This window comes from Phalacrocorax aristotelis, chromosome 4, assembly GCF_949628215.1.
Source record: "Phalacrocorax aristotelis chromosome 4, bGulAri2.1, whole genome shotgun sequence".
Classification (NCBI taxonomy): Eukaryota; Metazoa; Chordata; class Aves; order Suliformes; family Phalacrocoracidae; genus Phalacrocorax; species Phalacrocorax aristotelis.
Window position 1 is genome coordinate 73,568,422 of NC_134279.1, and position 19,467 is coordinate 73,587,888.

Sequence of the window (19,467 nt, forward strand, 5' to 3'; positions counted from 1 at the left end):
ACAAATGAGTAGAGGAAAAAAAAAAAAAGATAAGAAGCAGATGTGCATATTTCATGCTAAAACAGGAGTTAGTAAGAGTGTTGCATCAGGGTTTCTCTCACTAAGTTTGTTTAAATATTGACAATTCCTGAAGTTCTTGACAACTGATATTAATATTATTAGGGCAACTAGAAACACCATGAAACCTGACAGCACTTTGCAATAAAAGATGTGGCTGTGTATGTTGTTGGGGTCAACAGGCTGTTAAAGAGGAAAGTCATAGTTTAGCCTTTAATAGCTTGAAAGACATACAATAGAATACTCACTTTCAGCTTCTTGTCTGTCACTGATGTCCAGGGTAAACTGTGATAAGTTCATGTCTAAACTGACAATCCAGATAACCCAGAAACATTCAGACCGTGTGAACTTAACTAATTCTACTTCGCTGCCTATAACAAAGCCATCCTGGAGCTTTCTTATCCCAGAGCACAGCCCTTCTAGGAGTCAGTCTCGTGCATTTTTCCCAGCTGCTCTCTAACTAGAGGCAGCAGACACAGGAAGCCAGCCGCAGATGCACTGCTGTGCACCCCACTGCCTGCACTGTAGAAGGAACAGAAGTGGGAGGCTGAATCTCAGGCCCTTGCATTCGGCCACAGTTCCAGAATTAGGCTAGAGGGCTAGTGAGGGCCTTTGGTGCCGATCAGTCTTGGAGGAACACTGATCCTAATCATCAGTGTAAACACAGCCTTAGCCTGTCACACCAGTGCCTCCCTACCTCCCAAATGCTGCAAGTACGTGACAAAGAAACATCCAAGGTGCTGTTACAGAGGCTATACAGGCGCCTCAGGCAGATAGCATTTTCTAGTTTTCACATGTGAAGGCAGCCAGTGCAAATGCATGAAATACCTTGTGAGAAGGAAATAATCCCTCAAGTTTATAATATTTTAATTTTGCTTTCATAACTTACTATACACTCAAGCCCTTTTCACAGCAGTTATTTATGTAATACAACATGCTCAACTGAAATGTACACACTTCAGTGGCAATACTTAATTCCTCAAACAAAAGTCTCTCTTGCTGAATCCCTACTTCATCACACATTCCTTAGTGTGAGCACTTTAACCTTCTAACCTTCCCAGCCTTTCGACATCTCACCAACAAACAGCTTTACCTTCCCCTAGTTTATCAAACACATTCACCAAAAAGGTCTTCTCCAGAATAAGTAAAAGCAGAAATATTTTCTCCATGCAATGTACAACTAATGTATAAAGCTTACTGCCATAAAAAGCCAAGGATATAGCAGTATTCAAAAAGAATTTATGGGAATATCAGTCATTGTAACAGATACTGGCAAATGTGTTTAGAAATGTGTATGAATCTCCATGTTTCAGGTTTTAAGTCTTTATGTGACCGGTGATTGAAAACACTTTTTCCTGCATACACACTGTCCTGGTAGTACGCCACTAATGAGTGTTTGTACACCTCTTCTAAAGTATCTGGCACCGGCCATTTATAAATATAATACTGGATTGGTTGATCTGCTATGGATTGCCATGCTATCTTGACTATCTTCTCTTTCCCCAGTGAGAAGCTTCTCTATTTGGCTTCTTGTGCAAGACATGCTCAAACTACAATGACAAAGAAAAGAAAAATGTCAATCAAATAAAAAATATGTACTGTGGTCATCTAAAGAGCAGCATGTACTGTTCAGCCTCCCTTCTTTCTGCTTTTGAAATACCAGCAGTAACACAGATTGATGTCCTTCATGCTAGATTACTATTATATGACAAACTCAGCCCTCTCATGTGCCTGTAAGGCTTCTGTCTCTGTCACTGTAAGTCACTCACATACACCCAAAACCAAAACTGGCCACTTTAAAAGTAATGATTGATGGTCTATATTATTCAGTGTTTTCTTGATCAGGCACAGAATCTGAGGAAACTGTGTGCTAAGCCTCTCACCTTGAGCATAAACAACACAGAAGTTATTACCAATTCAAATTATAAAGGAAATAAAAGTATTTATGACTTGCAACTTAAGTCATTTTAAATTAATCATGCTATATTAAGTAAGGCTCATTAGCATCTGCTCAGTGTTAGGTATTTACCTTTAGTCCACCACAGATTGGACAAGCTGAAAAAAGAGCTCTTGTCATCCCAAGGTGGGGGCTACATGTGTCATAGGGGTCAGCTGAGGCCCCACTAGGTGGTGACAGCTCACTACTCTTGGAGTCTGACACCTGTCCTTGTGGTTTTGTGTCTGACCACCTCGAAACAAAATCCACATATGTCTCATCACTTGAGTCCTTGCTGCTTTCTGCGAGTAAGGATGAAGACCTCCCTCTGTCCTGGCTGTGCTCAGGTAACCTGCGTGCTTCCAAGTGTGGTAGTAGCAGTTTTGGGTCACCAGCACCATGAGGTGACAGGGCCTGGTCCTTGGGTAGCGTGGAATCTGCACTCTTCGGTTGCACATCTTTAGAAGCTGCCTGTAACAAACTCCTGGGTATATCATAAATATGTCTGAGAGAGCTGGGAACCTGATACTCTGACCCCACACCTCTCTGGGGCTCGCTGTGAGGACAAGTACATAAATTCTGATCCGAAGGGAAGTTCAATGGCAAGCTTAGCAATGATCCAAACTCATCACCATGGCAAATGTCCAAGCTCCCAGCATAGGAAGAGAAGCTTCCAGAGTAAGAAGAGTGACTACCAGTAGCAATTCCACTGTCAGAAGAACTCTGACGACCTATTTCCTGTAGCTGCCTGGATCGGAGGGGCTTTGGAGGTGGTTTTGTGGTGCCACGTGCCCCTTCTGGAAGGGTCTTTTCTTCCCCAAGATGAATGCCCTTTGCAGCCGCCAGTCCGTGACCCTCTTGAGAGGTGCTGGCTGAAGATTGTTCAGGCCAAATTGTCAGTCTGCTCCCAACACTAACATCCGAGTGGCTGGTATCTGAAGACGAGCTTGAAAGACTCCTATCATCGCCTAGAAGAAAAACACATCAACCTATGTTTAAAACACAATCGACAGGCTGAAGCATGTCAAGTACATACAAACAGAAAGGAACCTGTAATTCCATCTGGTTTTTGTAAGGGGAACTTCTGTCAGAAAGCCAGAAATCCTGCAATAATTCCTAAGCCCATGGGAAAAATAAAAGGCAAATAGTATGTTACCTTGCCATAACCCTACCACATTATGGAACATAATGCATTCAGGGCTAAATTTTTAGAGTTTATGGGCCAAGTTCTCCCCTTTTCAACCATATTTTACTTCCATAGAGTTTATTAGTTTTATTGTAGATACTCCTGTCTTACACCACAGGGAACAGTCAAAGTCCCATGCTCAGAATAGCTGAGGATGCTCAGAAGAAAACCTTGTTACTGTAACCTAAAGCCAAATAAAACATCTCCATGTTTCTATTTGATCTGAATCAACCAAATTATTATCTCATTTGTACTTTTTTTCTCTATTTAAATCGTATCTGAATGACATCAAAGTGAATGTTAGAGACTCCAAAAATAAAATCAAACTTCGGACAGTCCTCTCCTCTGAGCTCTTCTGCACTGTACTCCAAAATATCCATACCAAAATGCAACCATACATCACTGTAACAAACAAAAATGAGAATACTAGTATTATAAAAATGTTTACATATCCATATACAAAGAGATCTTCCATGATTCATTTATGCACATATTGCAAGACTTTTTTTTTTCCCCCCTCTCGCTGATACTTCCAAGGAGGACAGTTTTACAGGTAACTACTGCTATCCAGGACAGAAGATGGAAGAAAAAAATTAAACATTGGCATGAACAGGCATAAGAACAAAACACAAATATCACAGACATGCACAAAAGCAAACAAAAAAAACCCCAAACCCAGTTTCTTGTAGTGGCACACAGAGTCCACAATATTATTTCCTTTCTTTTTAATAAACCAATGTGAAAACAAAGGCTGACAGCTGGATCATTTTGCAGTAATTAATTTTAATTAATTTTATTCATTTTAACCCTTGGGCAATAAGTTGCCAGGTTGGGTAGAAAGAGAAAGGGTCCACTGCAAATTGTGATCTGAGCTTGTGGTGTTACTAGGCTATTTCTACTCTCAGGTGTTGAGGGAAAAGTTTAGAGCAATTCTCTTGCTCTTTATGGACTAATTCTTGATATATACTATCACAAAATACCAATGTTTATCCCATAAAACCTAATCCTTTCTTTTCCCTCAGTGCTCATTGCATGACACTGGCCTGTGACCCCTGCCTAAGTGTAACTCCTGAGATTAAATTATACAGCTGTCTAGACAGAAGGCATGAATTACAAAACTATTAGTGTAGTTCTCAGCAACACACCCAGAAGAAGAAATATACTTGTTAAATAAAAGGTATTGTGCTTACAAAAACATTTATTTTTATTGAAAAAAAATAAGATTGTTGACTTTATTTGAAATCTCTTTGCCAAATTAATTAGACACCTTAAAACTATGGAAGGGAAGCCCTCCCACAGTCCTGAAGAAAATGCTAACTATGTAGAACTACATGTTTTCCAAGGCAGTGCCAGAACCTAGATCTCCAGATTCAAGCAAGTGTCCTCCCACCAAACCTGCAGGAACAATCTTGTTGTTATGATATTTTCCATAAACACAAATATTTAATTTTCTTATGCAAAACTCAAATAACAGAATATTAAAATCTTATTCTAGTATTCCTCATTCTCTGAGGATTATAACATTCTTAGGAGAATCAGGTCATAAATTCAAGTAATCTCAAGCAGAGAATATATACAAAGTTCAGCCACATGTTTTCTAACCTGAGTGACCAGATTAAAAAAAAAAAAAAAAACAGGCATGCTTCTCTATCAAGTCGCATTCATTTTCCATCAGGCTAGTCAAGTCTAGTAGTTACATGCTAACTAAGAAAAACCTCAGGAAGTCTCAGTGAAATTTAGTCACAAACCACATTGCTCAGCAGTGTCAAGACTAAAGTAGCCATGGACATGTATAGAAGCACATAATTAAGCTCCTGAGGATCTTCACAGAGCCATTTTTAGGCTTTAAAGTCAAGAGCAAAGCAGATGTTTTGAAGATCTAACTTCCGTTATTAAGAAACTTCAAATGGCAGTTCAGGGCATAGGCCCTTTTACAAATCCAGTGCTAGACACTAATTTTAGTTTGACACATAAACAACTCCAGAATGGACATGCACAGATACCACCGTGAAAGGCAAGAATAATAACACTTGGAACCAAAGCACAGGAGTCCTAAATTTCACTACAAAAATCTGCTGCAAGCCTGATATGTGAACTATACAAGTTAGTTCATCTCACAGGCTGGAGTGAGTCAAGTACTTAAGCAGATATCAAACTTGACGCAGACCATTCTTTTGAAGTTGCATATGCACAAATTCAGTAAGATTCAACACACTAAAGGATTTTCCTGTGTTAATAGTGCTTGATGCAAAACTCTCTCTGCTCAGCTGAAAATCTCCAATCCACGTCAATGGACTTTAGACAATGCTGTTAAAGAACTACCCCACAGCAACAACAGCCAAAACAAGTATCTTGACCATTTATCTTATTTTTCTTTTCACTTCAGCATCTTATATTATATATATATATGCACATTTCTAAAGCCTGGGAAGGAAGAAACAGCATTTATTTTTATTTAATTAAAGATATTTCTTACCTCCACTGCCCTGGCGACTTGTATGGGAGAGCAAACTCAAGCGCTTTTCTAATTGCAAAGCTTCATGAGCCAATCTTTCTTCTGAATAGGCTGGATTTGTACTTGGATCTTTAAAAATGAACAGAAAATAAGTAAACAAAAAAAGAAGAAACATGGAAAGTATATAAAAGGGCGGGGGAAAGATAGTCATGTGTTAGATACTCTGTTCTTATGTTTGATCTGCTACATGGGAGGAAAAAAGTTGATTGGAAAAATGTGTGGGACAATCTGCTGTCATGCACATCCTGGATAAATGTTACATAATAAGTTAAAATTTTAAGTGTCAAAAATTTTCAGAGATTATACCCAATATCTGTAAGAGTTACCACCAGGGACAGAACCCTGAAAAGCACAGCACCTAAGATAACAGCTACAGAGATAATTAGCATCCACCAGGTCTAGAGGAGTTGAGAATTAATATGTGGCCTGTGAAATATGTCCTGACTTCACTGGGAATTTTGTCATTGATGAAGACCAGATTTTTCAATCTACAAAATTTACAAATCTACATTATAAAGTCACAGTGATTAAATTATCTGATCCCTTCCAATCCAGATCACCTATTTCCAAAGACATTGCTTTCAAGTTTGATGTTCAGAAGATTATTAAGTTCAGAAGTCAGAGATGAAATTAGCAACCTGGTGGCTCCCCATGTTTAATACCAGATGAGTTAGAATGGCAAAAACCATGACTAAAATATACTATAGGGGATTTTCCCCATACGTTTTAGTGAGTTTGCCATTCCAGCAGATATTACTTCAGTGAAGTCTCCTTCCATTCCAATAAAAAGAGAAAGACCGAAAGTTATACAGAATGTGGAAGGACTTTCATCAGAAATATAGGCCAGTTTCCTCTAAACCATTTTGTTTCCAAGTAGGCACAACAATAAAACCAGATGTTGGAAATAATCACAACCATTATCCCAAGATAAATCATAGATTTCTTCAAACAGCACCAAGAAGTGTGTCATGTTCAGCAGTTGCAAAAGATATGGTCTGCTAACTTTTTCATCATCAGAAGTTTCAGTAGCTCTTACTAATTATATAGGGAAAGGAATTAATGACAGATAAACCAGATTAACTTCCTCACAACTGCTGCTCTTGTATATCTGATCAACTGGGTAGTAGTAGCACACCACAAAAACATTTAATCACTGAATCATTTAATAAGAGGCTAAAAAGGATGAAAAGGGCTACATGTTGCTGTGGTTGAGTTAGTAAAATAAAAACAGTTGAAATGATGAAAGAAAAGTTTCATTTTTATCCCAGGTCTTTCAGTTTTAAAAGACTTGGGTTTGATGTTGTCAACACAGCAGTCAAAGCAAGCTCACAGTCAGAGGAAGGAGCATTTCCAGGTGAGGTGAAGCTCCCTGGAGTCCCTACATAATTAACTACCTGAGAAACAAACCTCTACATCTCTCGTCCCTAACTGCATTCATGTTCTGACCTGCCCTGGACAGATCCAAGTGCATCACAGGAGCAGAAGTGACAATGCTGAACTTTCTTTCCTGTGTAGAGGCTGTTTCATCTTTAGCAGTCTGCAATCTGGACAAGATTAGCAGAACAAGCCTGACACACGCAGAGTCCTTCTGTAACAGCACGTGTTGGAATTCAAAGATATTCTAACAGGAACAAGGCAACAATGCCTGTGATGAACAGGCTCTGTGACCTCTGTGTCTCCCAGCTCAAACAGTGCTTGACGTCAGTGTCTGACACTTTCCAAACTTTAGGAACAGAAAAGAGGACTGTTTGATATGGATTGTTTTCTTAGGTCTCCATTCCTATTTCCCCTGCAACACAACTCATATTAAGCACCGACTAGTTCAAACCTGTGTAACCGCTTACTCAGACGAAACCCCCAATGCTTCCATATGGACCTCTGCCAAAGGAAAACACAAGATTTGGCCGCCAGCACCTATGGTGCAACCCAGACAGGTCTATGCAAGGATCTTCTCAGTAGCATACAGTGTTACAGGCTGCTGCTTGAATCTATTTTTGAATGTCCTCTGCTCCAGTTACTCTGCTGTATCCAGTTAAATGCCCTTATGTCCAGAAAGGTTCAACAAAGGCGTTCCACAAGCACTTTGAGTATAAAGTTGACATAACAGATCAGCAAATTAATCAAACCAAGATGCAACAGACACTAACCCTTCCCACAGCAAAAAACTGTCAGGAGAAAAGATCTTTCCACTTTCCTCAGATTACAATTACGTGATAAATACAGATTTTCATAATGTTACTAGGGCACATAACTATTAGTTTTTTAGTAACTGATATTCCTATTACAGACAGCAAAAGATATCATTAAAAAAAAAAAAAAAAAGTCAAGCAACCGGTCTTGCAGAAATGGCCTATAATAAAATACAAGATGGGGAGGTTGCAGGGAAGTTGAAGCAAATGAGTAAGTTTGCATTTGACATGTTCAGTTGCTTCTAGAAGCCAAATTCCCTATCAGCTACATAGCTACAGAACACAACAGGTTTCACCCAACATCATGAAATCTCTAGGTATACTGTCTGTCCGACAGGACTGATAATTTTTTGGTTAAACTTCCCCTTAAGAATTGCCTATTTATAAAAGGTGTGTGTATAAAATCAGTTTCATAGTTTTATGCTGTGACCTCTCATTGCCCAGTTTTGTGGAAGACTGATTAGAAGAATCCTTTCTCAGTAAGTACTGGGAAGTATCTAGAGAAACAACTTCAAAACCTGCCAAACATATATAGACTTAAAGTCTTAGGCAGATATTAAAAATAATTGTCCATCGGTCTTACTGAAATCTTTGGTTTGCCTTTAATCTCTGCTAATAAGCAAGACTTCTATGGAAAAAACACACAATGCTATCCTCCAGAAGCAGCAGATTCTTACACCGGTATTTCTGGTAACAGACTACCAAGCACTAATCAGAAGGTTTTGCAACAAGATCACACTGAGGACTGTAGTCACTGGCAGCCACCTTTTAGAGACCAGTCCTTACTGGAGGGCATAACCTAGAACCTCCAGTTTATGAGTGTAGAAATAGGCCCTAAAAATGGTAAAATCAGGTTTTTTTCAATGGTAAAGTTGGATGTGTTGGCATCATCCTACACCTCATGCATGCACAATACAAAGCCTCTAAATAACTGTGTAGTAATTTGCCATATTACTAACTCAGCAGGACAGGAGCAGCATGACCGGTACTGAGACAGCTATCCAAGGAAGTTTAGACAGCTTCTGCCCACACAACATCCCACAGTAGCTCCAACAACTCTAAGAGCAATTAGTACCTTTATTTCCCAAACTCTAAACAAATGTATCTTATGTGATTTACTCCCATGGAATCTAGACAGTTAGATTCACTCAGGCCCTTCAATTAAGAAAGTGTTTTATCATTTTCCAAACAAAAATGGAACCCTTGCTATGAAGAAAAATCTTTTGTGTGGGGCAATCATTGGAACCTTAGACACTGCTTTGGGGCAAAGGGGAAGGATTACACCAAATTTGGCCAGACTGAAAATGCCTCTGATAGAGATTTTATTTTTATATTACGTTGGTGGATATTCATTAAAGCCACATCAGCTGCTCATCGTGGGAGATTTTGAATGCTTTGGTAACATACAAATAAAGTGCCACAGTAATTCAAAGCTCCAGGGTTGTTCAGAAAGCACCTGTCAGGAAAAAAGGTATTGTATCAAGTTAAGTCAGCAGCTACCTAAGATATGCTTTATTATATGCATCTTTAAAATGCAACATTGGTTAATTACTTCATTAAACAAAGTTAGATAAGTTAGGCTGAACATCTCTCCTTTCTTTCTTCCTTTGTAACTGTAGGCACATTTGCAAATCAGGCCTGGCCCCTCACCTTCATGCTAACATCTCCACACCTTGTAAGATGTCTGGAGGAATGAAAAGATGTCCTAAAAGTTTGAGGAGGATCCACTTGGTACAGATACTGCAGAAGGCAGCCACAGAGCTGTCTTGCAATGGCCAAAGGTGTATCAAGCTTCAACAAAAAAAAAGAGCATCAGATAGATCCTCAGCAAGCAGCACTGCACACTCTCCAGTCAGTCACAAAGCAGCCTGAAAAAGCTTCCAAAATTAAGAGAGAGCATCAAGACTATCAACATTACACTTGGGGTCTTTCCAGCCTGCAGGACTAGACTGTCCTGTAGCCTTAGCCAGATTTAGAGAGTACTGATCTGTCCACTGATCAAAGATATCACTGATCGGCTGTTGGGCCTTTGCTGTGTTCACATTTGGCATTCAAGATGAATTTTGCTAGTGAAAAGAAGGAATTCAACACACACCTGATAAACAAACATTTCTCAGATAATATGCATGCAAATTCAGTATAGATTACAAACCATGCAATCAGTGATTCATTACTCTGTCAATACCTAGACTTCTGCCCAGACAAGAACATAAAATTCTCCAGTCTGTTTTCTAAATATCTTCTCAAGAGAAAAAGTAGCAAGTTACAAATAGCCAATTACAGCAATTACCTTCCAACTAGTAGCAGGGGAAAACAAGCCATCCAAAGACATCCTGTCACTCATTTGAGTCCTGTATTTAAAATGCTACATTGCCTAAAAACATCTACAGATATCTATGCTACCTTTGCATTCCCACTCAATGCCATATGTCTTAAATTTGAGACATGATCATGCAGCCTTCAACAAATCAAAACCTCCAATCTGCTAATGGAGCTACCAATAGGGGTATTTTGGTACAATTTTGCAGATTTAATGGACTCCCAAAATAAGTACCACGCAGTAGCGAACTGTACAACATCTAATGTTCTTTTCATTTTCCACTTTATTTTGGATGTACACATAATAGAATTATTTTTATCATGAGAAATTCACATTCATACCCATTTCCAATACGTCACAGAATAATTCAGGTTTGAAGGGATCTCAGGAGTTCTCTAGTCTAACCTGCTGCACAAAGCAGGTCAGCTATGAGAAGAGATTAGACCAGATTTTGATACTTTGCAATGGTCAGTCAAGTTTACAAATTCCACTTTTTCATTACATATTTTACAGATGACATAATAAAATACGTACAGTAATCATATGTCTATGTTATAAGAACACCAAGCTTTTAAGGAAGGTATATTTTTTACAACAGCAATCCTGAAAAGCAGATGTGACTATCGTACTTGAGCAAATATCCCTTGCACGTGCAGTTTACAAACTCCTTTTGGATACTGGGCAGTTTTCATTTTTTAAAGAACCACTATGGGAAGTAAGAAAACTGGTCATTTTCCAGTCCTCTTCAAACCAGTCCCTATAATTTCCTATTAATTTCATGCTAACATTTAAATATTTCAGGATTCCATTTAACCATATGGTTGAGCTGTTTGTACATGAAGCCACTGGCTTCATTCATCACCCTTCTTCCAAAGACAGACTAAGCAGAGGCTGACTGCATAATGTCTCTAGATTATATTTGTTCCATGGGCACTGGTGTACTGGAACACTGTCAATGTGACTTTTTTTTCCACCACATTACATTCTTTTTTCTGTACAGCTGCCCTTTGTGTTTTCCTTTTTTGAAAAAAACCTAATCGTTCAAGCATATTTCATGTTTAAGTTGAAAAAGTCCAGGCAACAGCAAGAAGCCAAACGCAAACAGCAAACTGGAGAGAAGGCTGCTTCCTATAAAGGCTTTTAAATTACACAAAAGCAGAACATGGCATATATACAGCACAGTTGAGGCTGTGTAGCATTCTGCACTGCAGTAAATATAAATAACATAACATCTAGTCAATGTTTCTTGGTGGAATCCCAAATCTGACAGTTTTGATGTAGTTACTTGAGGAGTACAGATAATTAACCTATTTTAAAACTAACCCTTTCAAAAGGTTGGGTGAATTTCAATACTGCTGCCAGAAGCCATATGCAGCTGGTAAAGACTTGACCTTTTCAAACAATACAGTGCATCCTGTGTAACAGCATACTTGATAAGAAAAATCAGTTTATGGATGAATCACTAGTATTGTACGTGTGCATGTGCCTTAAACAAGTCTATGCAAGCTTCTGCATCAGATAATGAATGAAGGAGAACATTAAAAAAATTTTTATGAAGGGACATGTACATAGGGGGTGACAACAAACTGGAAGAGGTAAGAGTAAAGATACAGGGGAAATATAAGTTACAGGGGTCAAAGTAGCTTGGGAAAGGGCTGCAGACGACTCTGCAAGAACATGAGTACAGTTCCCCACATAAGACTGCTCCTGTTCAGAGAAACAAGGTGAAATTGAGTGTCTGAGTCCATCTTTACCTCATTTTAGTGGCAAGTCCATCAAGCACAGAAGACAAATGAAAAATACCTCAGAAAAGAGGTCTTCCCTTACAAAAATCACCAAATTATCCCCAGGATACGTCCACATTTGTGACAACCCACAAATGCCAGTGTTGATAACTAAGATACTAAAGTTGATTTATTCCTACATGCCTCTAAAAAAATATTTTCCAAAGAATGTTCTAATATTTTTAAAATAATAATTTAAAAACCCCAACAGAATAGTTGCTTGTAGGCTTATTTTGTCTGCACATAAATTTTTGTTAAATGCAAGACTTAAGAGTTGTATACATGTAATAAAGTTTTAGATATGCAGAAAAATACGCATTCAATAGTAAAATGTTTATATTGGCACTGTTTTGGGGGTTTCTGTTGTTGGCTTTTTGTTGTTTGTTTTTTTTTTTTAACACTGCACTAGGTTGAATGCAAACACATATCATATAAGAAGAATGAGGTTTTATTGCCCACTATTCTGCTTGATTGTTTTATTTACTTTGATGTTACAGCTATGGGAAAGGAAAGATGAACTGAGCCTTGTGTCTACTGCATTTACTTTAACTAACCTCTTGTAACTTACTTTCACAAGTTTCACATCCAGTTCTATTCTTTTCCATCACATTTCCTTCCTGCAATTATCTTAGTCGTATAACAGCAATAAAACCCTGTCAAACAGGTATTAACTGCCTAACACTTGAACAGAAACTCCAAGTATTTCCCAGAAATCCTGCCTCATCCTTCATCATTCTTACAGCCTACTCCCACTATGTCCCACTGCCAAATCACAGATATTTTTCTGCAATCTCATTTCCACACTCTTGCCCTGTTTGACCCAGTCATTCCAACTCAATATTATATTTCTTCATTTGCTAAAGTCAAAAGGCAACTATGATGCCATCTAATTTCCTCTCTGAACATTACAGCGCATGCAGCATTTACCATAAAATAGGAAAAGGAATTTAATCCTTGCACATCAGAAAAGAAGCTCAAGCTGCAAAAATGAAATGCGATGTGGAGGCCTGACAAAGTTTTCTAAGGTTGGCAAGACCTAGTTCTAACTGTTTTGGATGAACTCAAAATGCCCTACAAGTTAGTTTTCCATTAAGCTATCAAAATAGTAATGCAGACTTGGATCCAAGTTTAACTGTGTAAGTTTAAAACTAAAGGTTAGGGTTCCTTTCAATTCAAATTGCCATATTTTAGTACTGTTAAATAAGAGAAGGCTAAAGTTAGCAGTATCACCAGAAATATGAATGAGCCAGAGCAGCAGGGGGAAACTGGGTACATTCAGCTGATAAATCTGTACTGTGACATTTCAGAACGAAAACCACTGTGCACAGACACAGACAACCCCTAGTGTCTGCAAGCTGGTCTTATAATCACAGCAATAAGTGCTAGACATAGCAAGTTCCTACTTTGCTCAGTTACTCTATACTTCCTATATTAACCTGGTAGGACTGGACGCAAACCAAAAGGGCCTTTCGTCGGGGAGATGCCACGGACGATACAGTCAAACAGAAAGCTGATCTGCTCTCCTTCAGCACAAGAAAGGAAAAAAACTCCAGCCCCTGCAAGAAAGCACAACATAAATAGGTGTTTTTCACCTGCATACATTAGAAATATATTTAGCTGAAGCCATTTAAAATTTAGCAATCAAAAGGGTATTAAGTGCAAGCCATGAAAATAAATCAACAAGGCGTGTTCTCCAGAGAAAAGAAGTAAAAAGAAAAAATTCAGGTCAGCGCACACTCACACTATATCACAAATATACACAGAAATTCAATAGCTACCTAATAATTTATGCTAATTTTCTGAGACTCAGGCAATTAGAGCAATGCCAAAATACAAGCCATATGCTCAACAGCTGTCTGGGTCTTTTATTCTTATTTACCCCTAAAATTTTGTAGATCAAATCTTAGCTATGCAAGTATCAGGGATACTTAAAGTCCCTTCATGAAAATGAACCAAGTTGATTCTACTTTTACCCCAATTTTAACCAAAGGCAGCTTTTTACATCCCAATGAATTACAATTTGGTTATATTGCTGGATTATGTTATACATTTTCCTAGACTAAGTCCTATGTGTCTATTATTAACGGAATGTAACACGACTCCACAGGTTGTCATCAGATCTTTACCCTTTGCTCTATTCTGATATTTTGCTTTCCATTCATTAAGAATAGCCCCAGGCAAAAATTAGCATGAGAATCACTAAATAAACAAGTCCTGAGATGCATGATATATTCCTACATGGACAACACACAAGACTAGAAGTGCTCCACAGAATGTTTGGAGAATTGTCAGTCCAAATATTACTCACATCAGGAAAAAAAAAGTCTAGGTAACATTTTTTATAATCTGAAAACATCAGGCAAAAGATCACCCCAGTAAACAGTGACTGCAGAAAAAAAAATACAATAAGCAGATACAAAAGGAAATTAAATTAGTAGATAGGTCTTGAAGAAGTGCTGCCAGTTCACCAGAGCCATGCACACTAGAAAACCACAATACCAAATCTTAGACATGCAGTAGAGTTTTGCATATTACTTCCCTAGGGACTTGAGCCCCCAATCTGGCCGTAAGTTTGACTTCTGCATGTCACTAGCTGATTCTGAGTTGTATACATATTTTTGCCAATTATACTTAAAGCAGCAGAGCTGGTCTTGACCAGAATGTCTGCATCCCCATCACTTTCCACACATATGCCCCGTCATATCCAACAGGGTATTCAGATTTCACTTAAGCAATGGATACACTTTTGACTGCTTGACAAAGGGTTATAGGATTCAAACAAAAAAGATAATAAAGAGTGGACCACAAACCAAATTAACTATTTTAGTAGATTAGATATAGCCAGCAAGCAGTAAATTGACACTCTAGGAAAAGCATATTCTAGTCCACACTCAGTTGTCATTCTCAACTTATGTCACATCTAAGTCTCCACCTGCTCTGTTTAAATCTATCCAAGACAACATTGTTAGCAGCATCTTCGTAACTCGATTGTCACTCCAGCACCTTTATTCCTTTTCAGATCTTACTGATCAAAACTTCTCCAGCTAAAGAAACAGAAACCCTGTTTCTGGTACAGTTTATTTCATTTGGTGAACTGCTATAAATTCAACTGCAATTAGAATTCACTCTCTGGTAGAAGTTAAATTTATACTTAAGGGCTGGCTTGCCAATCATTTCTAGAGACAAGGTCCCAGACATATTACTTAAGACTGAGGACAGACAAATACTAAAACACTAAGCTATGTTTAAGCAATTGAAAAGATGAACACACACTAGCTTATGAAACATAAGCTTACTCCTTACTCCGCTCTTCTCCAGCATTGTTTTATTATTGTTTTTAAAACCAAGTTTGTCCCACATTTCCTCATAGCACATATACACACACTGGCTTCAGTATGAAAGACCATCTAGGTGATTACAACACTAATCGTGCAGTCTGACAGGTATGAAATTTTCTGGTGGTGACTCAGACTCAGAGTCTTATCCCATTTCCCCTCCCCAAGAGATGCCAAAGAGTCAGAGAACTCTGTATTAGAAAGAGCTGGGTACAAAGAATATATTCAGGAATTATTTGAAATTTAGCTCTTCCTTTGAGCTGCCTTCTCCTTCCTCCATAGAGCAGAGGGAGCCTAGGGAAGTCAGTTTGCCCAGTCTTAAATGGTGTGACTCTTCCCCCATGAACCACACTGATGCCAGAAGACATGTCTTTCTTGAGGGAGCAGGGCAGCACAAGAATTCGCTGGACGCTGAACACATGACCTTCCCATCCCAAGCAGGATACAGAGGCAACATAACAGAGGACATTCATACCTCAAGCATAGTATATCACTGTATAGCTTCACAATTCAGGAGGATCTTACACATCTGTGTTGCCATTCAGGAAAAGAAGATTCCTCAGATATTTCTGTACATAAGGAGTACATCTGGACCACTTTGTTCTTTTATTGATTGTCAAGAAGCTTACCTAAATTCCTAAGCAGCTCAACAAGCCTTTGACTTTAATGGAAACAAAAAAGTAAATGTGTGCATGTGAGCTGGCTGCTTTACTCAAAGGATGGTTTCTGCAAAGAACTATCACACATTTGGAAATCCCCAAAACAAATGTGATGGCCATTATATAACTAGTGCGAGCAGTATATGCACATGTGCATGTGGATACAAATCCACTATACACATATGCATAAAATATTTCTTTGTAGGTTCTATCATTCACATGATCACCGTAATCACTGATTGACCCTCACAGGAAACGTTTTCTTTCTTGTTTTGCTAGGTAGAACTAGATTGCAAGGGATGGAAAAAGTCTGAGGATCCTTGCAAAAGACATCAAGAGAGATGAATGTATAGGTAAGGCTTAACTAAGTTATGTTTTAAAAGCATACATAAAAGCCAGCAATTACATTTCTTTCCTGCTTTCTGGAGAAAGTTGAGAAATTCACTACTAGAAATCACACATCTCAGTCAAGTGTGGGAAAAGATTTGGTGCACAAGCATTTGGAAGCTGAGGAGTATGTGGTATTCATCACTGTAATACCATGCAGCTGTTTACTAGACTGAAGAGCTCACTCACTAACTCTCTCCATGGGGTAAGAGACTTGGTGAAAAGCAGCCTGCAACCACTTGCACAAGGCTGAAACACTACGCCAGTCCTCTGTGGCAGTTAGGCGTAAAGCGTAAAGCGTTGTACAGTCTCCCAAACGTTCAAGAGAAGTTGCCAATTTCATAAAACTTCCAAGTATTATTAAATCTTGCTAATGTTTGTTTTTAATTCATCATATTAAAAAAGCAAACCCATGGGCAAACACACCCTGAAAACACACAATAACCAAAAATTACCTAAACCTGTACTGTGTGTGAAAGCAGGGAGGAAGAGTCAGTCCCTTCCCATGAATTATTACTCCTCACAGGTGGCAGACAATGCTAAGGCCTGACATCTTTTAGCTACTGGGCAGCTATGAACCATGGCAGTTCAGTTCATGGCAATCATCATGTTGTCCAACCAGAATGTCTCAGTCCTGGCCTTGAACAAAACCCTTTAGAAGGTATCTCAGGCTGCATGGCTCAGGCTGCTCTTCTGTCTGGTAAAAATGACACTAAGACATGGGCATGACTACTAAAAACAAGATAAGAGTGTTTGTTGCCTGCAGTAGGCCTAAGAAGGTGACAGCAACAGAACAATAGCTGGACACAGTTTTAATCTACACAGCCCAGAATGTTTCAGGAAATTCCAGATGTTGCCCCAGTTCAACCTCTACTGCTTCTAATTTTCAAATAAATTCTAATTTGTCTTGGGGCTCCACCTCTTCTCCTTTGGCCTTTCCAGATACACTGGTAGCGACTTCCACTATTTCAGAATGATTTTAAGAGCCACTTGCAGAAGTCTTAGAAAGAAAGGGAGAATCACCTAATTTCATCAAAACATCAAAAAGATCACAGAAATACTCCTGCTTATCCTGTAACTAGCAGCAGCAGTATCATTTGTTCCTTCAAAGGGCACCAAGGGTCTTACAGTTTCCTCTCTTCTAGTAGACACTGTTAGAAAACATGAGGCAGCTTCAAACTAGGCTCTAGAGCTAATCCTGAAGTACTTGAACATTGGAGAGACTGAATTTGCACAGCATTAACATGTCCTTTTATTACCCTACTTGAATTTTTTTCACACTGACCTCCAAGTTAAGATTCTCCTGGCAACTGGTCCTTTTAATCAGTGCACACTAATTGAACTAGCAATTTAGGAAAGTGAGAGGCTCCTATTTTTCAGCCTGTTCCTCTAACTAAGCCTCTCAATTGACTCCTAGGCCCAGATGCCTTTTTTTTTTTTGCAAATGGTGTATGTGATTAAGCTTAGGCAGAGGGAGCCAAATTTTGTCCCAGAGATGAACTTATTTGCAGCTGCCCAAGGCAGAAGAAAGGATTTTCTAATTTGTAGCAGTGAAATTGTGGTGTTAAGAGCAAGAGAAGTTCAAAATGTAAATGCTTTTTTTCCTATTTAAGAATAAACTGGAGTTACCCATCTTGAATATACACCTACAATTAATGTTTAAAATCTCAGCATTATCTCAGATGGTTTCTCTCTACCTGGATTGAGCACCAAAGCATTCAGAGTTGAACAAAACCTGTACTGAGCAACTAATTAAAAAACATAATTAAGCATTTTTTATATAAGAGAAATTTTCTGAGGAAGCAAGGAACAGAAAGCTCAAACAGAATCAGATCCTTTTAGACCTCAGTTCTACTACAGAAATATCCAAGAATAAGCTTTGCTTCTGTTTGGGGCTTCAAGGTTTTTTTATTGAGAGAAAAGGCAATCTAACCACAAGATCATCAGTTCCTTTTAGTAATGTATTTATTACAGTAGTATTTAAAACTTAAATGCATTAATCCTCTGCATTCAGAGCTTCACAGGAAGAATGGGAGCATAGATATGGTTTAACCTATAGGAAAGTAACATTAATAATACAGTCTGAATAATATCATATGATATTTCTATGACAGGGTAATGGAGAGTGGTTTTGGTTATGAATTAAAACTCTGTAATAACATATCTTTTTTTTTTCCTGGACACTACATGTTTGTCCAATTCCTCAAGAATTTCACAGGAATCAGGTAAAAGTGTCAGATACCTGAAGAAAGATGGTCTTTCCCTTTACTAACACTTTTCTGTTAAGAATAACTAGAGTTAAGTCCTATTTACAAAAAGCATTTTCTTCTGGTGGCAGTATTAAATCAAATCTTTAGACTAAACACATTTAAATGTTGTTATGCTTACAGATGTGTCTAAGTGCTCAGTTAAGGGCATAAGCTCCTTTAACAAGATAAGGTTGAACTTAATATGCAAAGAATTTCCAACTGTGGCAGGCTATTTTGTACCAAAATGAATTTGCTTTTCTTCCCTTTGAACACACACAAGCAAGGGAACAGGCAAACACACCCTTCTTTGGCAAATGAAGGTTCTCAGCTATCAAGACAGATATTTCTTAAGATAAAAGAAACATCAATATAATGCTCAGCAATGTCATGGGACCCTTTCCAAAGTACTTGTCTGTAATTCTAGTCTCCTGTAACCCAAAAAACCCTAATTCATACTTAAACAGGTACACGGGAGAGCTACTGATAAGCTCCTGTACGTTACAGGGAAGATTAACAGCTGAGTTTATTTAAGTAGCAAAAGTGACAGAGAAACTAAATAAATGCTCTATAAATATTTAGGAAGGTAAACATCAGAGAGAGGGAGAGAGAAAGACAGCATTACACTAAAGGACAATGTTAGTACAAAAAAACCTAAGATAAATTAATACATAAATTTAGGCTGGAAGTGTTAAAAATATTAAAGATCAGAGATATAAAAGGGTTTACAAAACTCAAGACCACATTTGAAGCCTAATTCACACTTTGGTTCCTTTTAAAGGATTAGAGTCATGACAACACCAGCGTTCAGAACAGTGTTGGACCTTCAGAAACAGTTGACAGTCATTCAGAA

General features: G+C 38.3%; 1 protein-coding gene across 1 annotated transcript in view; it reads right to left on the bottom strand.

Annotated features, from left to right (window-relative positions):
- DOK7 (docking protein 7) overlaps positions 1-19,467 on the bottom strand; it is a 67,798-nt gene that overhangs the window by 35,864 nt on the left and 12,467 nt on the right. The window contains exons 5-7 of the mRNA XM_075091987.1: positions 13,424-13,543; positions 5,656-5,763; positions 2,087-2,961 (exon numbers count right to left, since the gene is read on the bottom strand). Coding sequence (XP_074948088.1) covers positions 2,087-2,961; positions 5,656-5,763; positions 13,424-13,543 — 1,103 coding nt within the window. The remainder of the gene's footprint in view (positions 1-2,086; positions 2,962-5,655; positions 5,764-13,423; positions 13,544-19,467) is intronic.